The 10,105-nt window shown below is 44.5% G+C and overlaps 1 protein-coding gene across 2 annotated transcripts in view; it reads right to left on the bottom strand.

The window, feature by feature from the left end:
• SLC20A2 (solute carrier family 20 (phosphate transporter), member 2) overlaps nucleotides 1-10,105 on the bottom strand; it is a 127,042-nt gene that overhangs the window by 46,612 nt on the left and 70,325 nt on the right. For both annotated transcript variants that reach the window (XM_011960632.1, XM_011960630.1), the window contains 2 exons: nucleotides 6,774-7,326; nucleotides 428-568 (listed from right to left, as the gene is read on the bottom strand). In XM_011960632.1, coding sequence (XP_011816022.1) covers nucleotides 428-568; nucleotides 6,774-7,062 — 430 coding nt within the window. In that variant the 5' untranslated portion in view covers nucleotides 7,063-7,326. The remainder of the gene's footprint in view (nucleotides 1-427; nucleotides 569-6,773; nucleotides 7,327-10,105) is intronic.

Genomic DNA, 10,105 nt, shown 5'->3' with positions numbered 1-10,105 from the left:
CATCTAGGTCTTTTAAACCTTAACATTTGAAGAAAAATATATAAAATTAACTTGTGGCTGGGTGTGATGGCTCACGCCTGTAATCCCAGAGCTTTGGGAGGCTGAGGCAGGCGGATCATGAGGTCAAGAGATCAAGACCATCCTGGCCAACATGGTGAAACACCATCTCTACTAAAAATACAAAAATTAGCAGGTGTGGTGGCACACGCTTGTAGTCCCAGGTACTCGGGAGGCTGAGGCAGGAGAATGGCTTGAACCCGGGAAGTGGAGATTGCAGTAAGCCGAAATTGCACCACTGCACTCCAGCCTGGCAACAGAGTGAGACTCTGGGTCAGAAAAAAAAAAAAAGTAACTTGTAAGAAAACATAAAACTTACCCTAGAAAATGTAAACTTTCCTACTTAAAGGTAAAATAAAACGCCAATTACCAATCTTGACAAGCTCCATCCACTGCACACCTTTGGTACCGATTGCGACCAGTGAGAATCCTATAGTAGAACCCACAATGCAGTGCGTTCCTGAGATTGGAAGCCTCAGGAAGGAAGCGATCAGCTGCCACACAGCGGAACCTACAGATTGAAGGACAAAAACCCATCAGATACAGAGTACAAAAGTGCAGACACCAAGGGAAGAAATCGAAATGTTCTCCATAACAACATCTTTCAGAGTTTAATTTTCTGTGAATTGTTTCTTTACAAAGTGCTACAGCCTGGACAAAAATCATTCAATTAACTTCAGTTAAAGGGTTAAAGGAATGCTTCTCCCTTCCTCAACACAGAAGGGACAGGGATGTTGGTTATTTATTTATTTATTTATTTATTTATTTATTTATATTTATGCCAGTCCTGCTCTGTTGCCCAGGCTGGGGTGCAGTGGCCTGATCTCAGCTCACTGCAACCTCTGTCTCCTGGGTTCAAGCAAGCCCATCTGGCTAATTTTTGTATTTTTAGTAAAGATGGGGTTTCACTATGTTAGCCAGACTGGTCTCGAACTCCTAACCTCAAGTAATCTACCCGCCTTGGCCTCCCAAAGTGCTGGGATTACAGGCGTAAGGCACCATGTCCGGCCAGATTATGCATTTAAAGGCACATCTCCTGGTGCTACACACTGACTGCCCTTGTCACTTTTCAGTGAGGGTGCTGTGGATGAACTAGTTCTGGGGTGAAGTTTGGCCAAAACCAAGCAAGAGATTAAAGTCTCGAATGAACACAGAAAGACAAGAAAGGCAATATATTGGGAAAAGATTTTGTTGTAGTTATGCCTTACAGTCACACAATGAAAAGGACTAGATATTGGCTAGGTTATATTATCTATATAATACAGTATAATACCATGTTGCTTTTTTCTTTTCTTTTTTTCTTTTGTAGAGACAGGGTCTCGCTCTTGCCCAGGCTGGAGTACAGTGGCATGATCACGGCTCACTGCAGCCTTAAACTCCTGGAGTCAAATGATCCTACTGTCTCAACCTCCCAAGTAGCTGAGATTACAAGTGTGTATCACCACACCTGGCTAATTTTTAAATTTTTTTGCAGAGACAGGATCTTGCCATGTTACCCAGGCTGGTTTTGAACTCCTGGCCTTAAGCAATCCTCCTGCTTCAGCCTCCCAAAGCCTTGGGATTATAGGCATGAGCTGCCACACTCAGCTAATTTTTAAAATTGTTTGCAGAGACAGGGGTCTTGCTATGTTGCCCTGGCTGGTCTTGAACTCCTGGGCTCAAGCCATTCTCCCGCCATGGCCTCCCAAAGTGCTGGGATGACAGGCTCACTGGATGCAGTGAGTTACTGCACCTAGCCCACACTGCTTTTTGATGGTGCCTCTCCTATGAGAAATAACTATGATATTTAACCCAAATTTGGGCATCTGCTGTCAGATCCTGCCCAGAATGTTGGACCTTTTATTTGTATGTCTGATTCCTCATTGTTAAGAGGTTCTCATTAGTGCTGGCTTTGTGTCCTTTTACCTCAATTTCACCAACTCTTTTCTAGGTTTAATGTTTTTCTAGGCTACAGTTCACTTCAGATATTTTCATAAGCAGATCAGATTTTGTAGTGAGTATTAAAAGCATCAGCCAGGAGAGATCACTTTCAGAAGCAGTTGTTGAAAAGCTCCCATGGAACTGTAGGGGAACAAAGGGCCTGGCTGATAAGCTGGGCACGTTATTAATCCCGAATGTTAATTCTGGAAACCTGGTTGCCTGGCAGCAGCAGCACTTTTCAGGGAACCCCTGGTATTTCCTTCAAAGGCATCTGAGTTGCAGAAGGATCATTTATGGCTGTGCAGGACTCAGTTTATGAAGCAACACACACAGCTGCTCCCATGAGTGCTCGGCGTGCTGACCTTTGAGCTGAGGCTGGCTGTGATCCTGTGTCAATCCCTAAGGCGTGCTTTGGGAGGAGAAGGGGCCAGCCTGGTGCTGCCAAACCCATATTAGGCTCCATGGCAGCGCCAGGCCTACCCGCGGACACGTCCTTAAGCCTCCTCCACATCTGAGCCCTGGGCTCCTCGGGGACTAGTGGTTTTAAAAAGAGAGCCAGGGTTTGGAGCATGTTTCATAGCACAGATTCATAGCTTAGAAAATACATGATATGGTTTATATTCTTTTTTTTTTTCTTCGATTCGGAGTCCCACTCTGTCACCCAGGCTGGAGTGCAGTGGTGCGATCTTGGCTCACTGCAAGCTCCGCCTCCTGGGTTCACGCCATTCTCCTGCCTCAGCCTCCCAAGTAGCTGAGACTACAGGCACCGGCCACCATGCCCAGCTAGTAGAGATGGGGCTTCACTGTGTTAGCCAAGATGGTCTGGATCTCCTGACCTCGTGATCTACCCGCCTTGGCCTCCCAAAGTGCTGGGATTACAGGCGTGAGCCACCGCGCCTGGCCTAGATTCTTATAATTGAAATAATCTCATGATGTGAGACAATGATATCAACCTACCCAGTTGAATTCAGACCGTAAGATTTGTCCTTCCTGAAAGCTGCTCTATTTTCTGTGGCTGACTTTACAAAATATATCCTGGAGCAGGAGAGTTTGTAAAGAAAGGTAGGGAGTAATGGGACTACCTGTGAGGACAGCAGGGAGGGGAGGAGAGAGGCGGCAGCTGAGGGAGGGCCTGGTGGGGCCAGGAAATACCTGCAAGAGGGCCTGGGAGTAGGTGATAGCACTTTAGCCTCAGGGGTGTCTGAAGATAAATGGGATCATGTTAGTGTCAGGAAGAACAGAGGGAAAAAGATACTTTAATGTAAGATAATGGCATCTGACAGAGGAAAGAGATGAAGCATGGGATAAGAGTGCAAGACACGACCTAGGGAAAGTGGGGAGATGGGCATCTCAGAGGCCACCATTCCCGTGCAAAGGAAAGAAACGGCAGAGCAAAGGCTCAGGTTCCAGGGAGGTTGCTGGGCAGGGGTGAGGTGGTAGAGTGTGGCTGGGCAGAGGGAGCTGGAAGAGGGCTGTGGGCTTCTTAAGGGGTTCGAGGAGCTGGCTTGTTTGTGCTAGTGTGGGTCTTTCCACAAAAAGATGCAGACTTTTGAATTATCAGACTTTTGGAACCATTGCTGGTTTCCTACAAAATGGACAGACTACTGCTTTAGGGCTGAGCTAGTCCCACATGATGACTTGTTCAGGACGTTTTGCTGGCAGTAGTAATTTCTACCCAATCACCTTAACTCTAACACAACTCTGTCAGGAAGCACAGATGCTCAGGGCCTTGGGGAGAAGTGACTAAAAGAGAAAACAAAAGAATCAAACAGAATAGAATTAAGGACAGGGGGAGAGAGGGAGAAGAAAAAAGGACTGTTGGATTTAGAAGCAGAAGACTGGAGAATTCAGGCATCTGGACAAAATCAGCTGCGGTTTTGGCCAATGGTAATTACACCACCACCTTAAATTTATAGCTCCCAAGGCAAAGACCCTGATTTTACAAATCTAGGTAACTCACACAAATTCCCAACAAAATAGGCTTTGAGATTCATTTAACCACATAACAACAACAAAAAAAGTTTAAAAACCAAAGCAAACAAAATCAAGTTATTCAAGCAAAACCCCAAATTGCTTTGGTAAACCCAAATTCTAGTTGAGGTAAGTATCCTTCATTCTTTCAGTAAAGAGCCAAATGGCAGGGGTGGGGAGCGGAGAAGTGAAAAAAGTTATCCTGTCCGCAGGAAGAGTCAGCAGATGAAGCCCTGTTCACGAACCCTCCAGTCACACGGAGGCCTTCAGCGTGGCCTCCCTAACAGATTTCTTTAATAAGCAGCACCATGCCTCTAAGGTTTATCCATCAAAAGGAAAAAAACTTAGTTAAGATTTAACTTTGTGGCCAGGCATGGTGGCTCACACCTGTAATCCCAGCACCCTGGGAGGCTGAGGTAGGAAGATCACGAGATTAGGAGTTCGAGACCAGCCTGACCAACATGGTGAAACCCCATCTCTACCAAAAATATAAAAATTGGCTGGTTGTGGTGGTGGGTGCCTGTAATCCCAGCTACTCAGGAGGCTGAGGCAGGAGAATCGCTTGAACCAGGGAGGCGGAGGTTGCAGGTGAGCCAAGATAGTGCCATTACATTCCAGTGTGGGCAACAGAGTGAGATTCCATCTCAAAAAAAGAAAAAGAAAAAGAAAAAGATTTAATTTTGTCATTGTTTTTCTTGATTTGTCCCACACTTTCAACACATCTAGTCAGATTTTCCTGACTAGAAAAATCTTAATTTCCGCTTGATGGAATTAAATCTTAGATATCTATCACAACTAAAATGGTGAATTTTACAAATAACGGTTATTTTTCTAAGGTAAATTTCCATTATATCTGACTATGCTGAGATATACATATGTTCTGTGAAGGCAAGTAAAATTCAATAATGACTATAGTCGCTGGAATAAAAGTGATCTTGAACCTGATTTTTTTTTTTCTTCTTTTGAGACAGAGTCTGGCTGTGTCGCCCACGCTGGAGTGCAGTGGCACAATCACAGCTCACTGTAGCCTCAATCTCCTGGGCTCAAGCAATCCTCCCACCTCAGCCTCCCAAGCAGCTAGGACTATAGACATGTGCCACCACGCCTAGCTAATTTTTAAATTTTTTTTGTAGAGACAGGGTCTCCCTGTGTTGCCCAGGCTGGTCTCAAACTCCGGGGATCAAGTGGTCTGCCCACTGCCCATCTTGGGGGCCTCCCAAAGTTGAACCTGACATCTTTACAACACAAAGCATCAAGCTGAGAAGTAGGAGCTCCTTGGCATGTGTTACCGGCCTACAGTGCTTGGTAAATATGGAATTCCTTAGTACACTAGGCTGCTTCTGAACAAACGCCTTCGGAACAAAATGAGATTGGGCCATTGTAAACTTGGTCAATAATCTCTAAATTCTAGGTGTTTAAGAAATGAAAGTGACAGGCCAGGTGTGGTGGCTCAAGCCTATAATCCTAGTACTTTGGGAGGCGAAGGTGGGTAAATTGCTTGAGTTCAGGAGTTCAACGCTAGCCTGGCCAACATGGTGAAACCCTGTCTCTACTAAAAATACAAAAATTAGCCAGGTGTGGTGGCGGGCACCTGTAGTCTCAGCTACTCCGAAGGCTGAGGTGAGAAAATAGCTTGAACCCGGGAGGCAGAGGTTGTAGTGAGCGGAGATCACGCCATTGAACTCTAGCCTGGGCCACAGAGCAAGACTCTGTCTCAATAAAAGAAAAAGAAAAAGAAAAAAAAAGATAAAATGTGACAAAATAAAGAACTCGGGAATCGTGGAATGTGGCTGTATTCTCAGTACACCAGCATCTTACCTCCTGCTGCAGGACTCTTCCTACAAGAGGATATGTCCTGTTGAAAGCAGAAGGTGGTAGAATTCCTCTCTAACCCTCTTCTCCCTAACCAAATTACCCGTATACATCAGCTGTCTGTTGTGCCGTCATCTCTACCTAGAGGCAAGCAGAGAAAGAATCCTGTCAGCTGCACTTAACACACGCCTGCCCGGAAGGTTCTTTTCTGTCGTAGCGAGGGCAGTGATGGGAGGACCCACAGGGCTGGGATCTGTGTCCGCCTAGGCCATGGGGAAATCACTCTGTCCAACCAGCCACTCTGCTTATTCACACAATTCACGCACCTCCACACTTCATCTAGACAACTTGAAACTGCAATAAAAGGTCATGCTATCACCAGGCAACACGCACATTATTTTTTGGCCAGAAAACAAAACAAACATACCAAATGGAGCTCCCAGAGGTAGAATGAGAAAATCAAAACAAAAGTCGACAAAAGGATGACAAATAATGCAAGAGACCAGAATTTCTTGAAACACACGCACTTAAGATTTATTCGGTAACTTCTTTAGAACTTAAACTGTGAATATAAAAGTTAGACTAATAAATATTATTTTTGACATCCAAGTTTTCAAAACATTGCCTCCTAATTGATGAAAAACCCTAAGAAAAAAATCCAAATCAACCTTCCTGGAAACTTAGACAACTTTCAAAGAACTCTAAAATAATAAAGTGCTGTTCTACAAAGATCTTTTTCTATACTTTCTGAAAATTATTCACTTAGCTGAAATCTATTTTAGCAACCAAGTTTGCTCAAAAGTTGAGAAAATAAATGGTTGCCTGATATTTAAACACTTTAAAAATCACAAATTAATATATGCAGAAAGCAAAAATAAGAAAGTAAATATGAAACATCCAACCAGTTTTTGAAAAGCCAAAGCAAAAATCACATTTATGGATATGGGCAAAGTACTGTAGGGAAGCGGGTCAGTGGGCGGATGTCCCATCGGCGTAGAGAAGAGGCTACTCACCAACCATGGCACTAACTTCCCCAGCCATGAGCGTCTCCACCGTCTCGTTGTACAGGTTCACGTCAATGATACCTTTGCGAATGGTTTCTCCTACTTTGGCTCCTAGTAATACGGAGCCGGTGGTTTCAAATATTGAAGCTAAAATGCACGCCTGCCTCAAGGTCACCACACCAGAGCCCACGGCCGTACCAAAGGAGTTGGCAACATCGTTTGCACCAACAGAAAAGGCCAAGATGAAAGCTATGATGAAACCCAAAATGACCATCCACAAATACTCATCCATGGCCATTTTGGAAAGTGGGTGCCGGGTACTTTTCTTTTGCAGAAATATTTTAAATAAACAAAGCTTGAGGTTATAAACTTCGTAAGGCCAAGAGTTCTTGTAAACAGTGAGTTTGCTCTGGAAAGTGCTGGACAATGTTAGAGGCTGGACAAACTGCTAGCTGCTGGTTTGCAAACTACTGTCAGGACAGTTCATTTGGTTGTGTTCAGTCAGCGGTAAAACACATTCCATATTTTTCTTCCCGATCTGGGAAAGCTGTGATGTCTCCTCCTGTAGCAGAAAGGAAACAAAAGAAATCAATTATACTCAGCAACCTGTAACAGTTTGTTCTTTCAGAAATAAATGTTTTAAGCCTGCTAATGGGATCTAACTTTGGCATGTGACGGACCTAACCATAAAGCAATTCAAGGAAGATTATAATTAGGATAACCACCCCCAACCAAAAACAACAAAAAAACCTGGTTTCTAGAACTGTCAGGAGTTGAAGCATGCTTAATAACTACAGACTAATAGTAATCCTTACTAGGTTACATTGTTTTATGCAATTGGAAAAACATATTTGATCATTATTTTCAGCGAGGAACAATTGCCTCAAATGAGCAAAAGATTAAGAAATGAGAAATTTAGCTGCATGGTTTTTCAAATATGTGGAATGTGCCCAGTTTCCTAGAACAGCAATAACCAAATCTGAGTCCGTGATACCACTGGGTGTGGCCAACGACCCACCTCCACATTTACGCATAAGCAGTGAGCACAGTATGTTATCATGCATGTGTCTGGTAGAGTTTACAGGCCTGGCGAGAGGTCACTTATCTGGAGGGTGACCAAGGCCGGAACTGATAGGCCCCTGAGAGGAACACAGAAGCCTGGAGAATGAGGCAATCCTATCACGATGCCACTATCCCATCTCACTAGGAGGAAAAGTTAGAGGCCCCACCAGGGTCAGGAAGACCCTTCAGGCCTCCTTGCAGCTCACTGGCCTCAGCTCCTCTCCCCTCCCTCATGATGCCCTAGTGTCACTGTCCCCTTGCAATCCCTTGGAAAGACCAGGCACATTCTCACCTCAGGGCTTTTGTACCTGAGGATCCCTCTGCAGGAAGAATCTTCCCCCACAGCTGCACAGCTCCCTCCTCCCTGCATTCAGGTGCCTGCTCAAATGTCAAATGTAAGAGAGGCCTCCCCTGACCCCAGAAGGAGCAGCCCTTCCCCCACGCCACTGTTCCTGCTTCTGAGAGGGAAAGGAGATGCCACGAGATACATCCATGAAATAAAAATGTCACTGTAAGCTTTGTAATTACGGTATTCTATTATTGGAGAGCCAAGGCACTGTATATTTTCTTTGAATGGTATCAAGCATATGAACACTTGAGTTGAACTGAATAAATACCACACCATATACAATATAATAATCTGACCCATCAATAAGGTTATTTAAAGGGAAAAATCAGGACACACAATTTTATGTACACTGTGATTACGGCAATGTTGAAAATGCATATAAAAGGCTGGGTGCGACGGCTCATGCCTGTAATCTCAGAACTTTGGGAGGCCAAGGTGGTTGAATCACTTGAGGTCAGGAGTTCGAGACCAGCCTGGCCAACATGGTGAAACCCCATCTCTACTAAAACTACAAAAATTAGCTGGGCCTGGTGGCAGATGCTTGTAATCCCAGCCACTCGGGAGGCTGAGGCAGGAGAATTGCTTGAACCTGGGAGGCAGGGGTTGCAGTAAGCCAAGATCATGCCACTGCACTCCAGCCTGGGCGACAGAGCGAGACTCCATCTCAAAAATAAAAAATAAAAATAAAAAATAATAATGCATATAAAAATACCAAAGGGTATATACTAAAATTATAACAGAGGTTGAACAGCAAGGTTTTAGACAATTTTTTCCCTTTCCTCCCCAAACTATATACTGTGGTTACATGTTTTTCAAATGAAAATAATAAACAAATATACAAATATATTGAGCATCATCAATGTGCAATGCTATAAGCACACAATGAAACAGAAAATATACACTGATAGTTGTTATCATTTCTAAGATTTTTCAGCCTATGCAATTTTGGAGATTCAGATCCCAGGTGAGACAAATGAAAAGATCACTCTAAGGGCAAAAGACAACATTCCACTGAAAGAGTATTTAATTAATATGACAGGCACACTAAATCTATACATGAAAATCAAAAGTTTAAAAATTGGGGGCCAGTATGATCTATCTCAAGATATAAACAAATTCTTGATAAAATCTTGTTTGCCGGGCTACCTTGCCAATAGGGCAAACATGAACAATACTCAATTACTGACTATGAAATATGGCAATGAACAAAAATGGATGTGGTCCTGGCACATCTGGGAAGTCCAGTGAAGGAAACAGACACTAATCATATCAACACATAAATGTCTATAAACTGGTGACAAGAACTATGCAGGTAGGAGATGGTGCCACACAGTGTTGTGAGAGCACAGCTGGTGGGACGTGGTGTAGCAGGCAGCAAAGGCTCACCTGAGACCTCAGACGGCCACAGTCATGCTGGGCCTGGTGTGGGAGGTGCGGGGGGAACACTCATTCCAGATGGTTCTCATGGTGGGAAGGAGAGGCCTGGAGGCAGGCCAGAGTGAGAGGAACCAGGATGAAGGTCGGGTGGGTCTGGTTAAAGACTGGCCACCATGTGGACAGTGGGGTGCTACCGAAGGGTTTTAATCAGAGTGGGGTACTCTCTGGTCACTGGCGTGACCAGACTTGGCTTTTCTTTTTTTTGCTCTGTCACCCAGGCTGGAATGCAGTGGCACAAGCATGGCTCACTGCTGCCTTAACCTCCCAGGCTCAAGCGATCCTCCTGCCTCAGCCTTCTCAGTAGTTGGGACTACAGGCATGCGCCACCATACTCTGCTAATTTTTAAATCTTTTGTAGAGATGGGGGTTGCCCTGTGCTGCCAAGGCTGGTCTCAAACTCCTATCCTCAAGTGATCCTCCTACCTTGGCCTCCCAAAGTGCTGGGATCACAGGTGTGAGACACCATGCCCGGCCCAGACTTAGGAATTTTTCT

Source organism: Colobus angolensis, unplaced genomic scaffold (genome assembly GCF_000951035.1).
Source record: "Colobus angolensis palliatus isolate OR3802 unplaced genomic scaffold, Cang.pa_1.0 Scaffold52, whole genome shotgun sequence".
NCBI classification, from domain to species: Eukaryota; Metazoa; Chordata; class Mammalia; order Primates; family Cercopithecidae; genus Colobus; species Colobus angolensis.
Note: the sequence above shows the minus strand (reverse complement) of the source record. Positions and strands in the feature narration are given on the sequence as shown.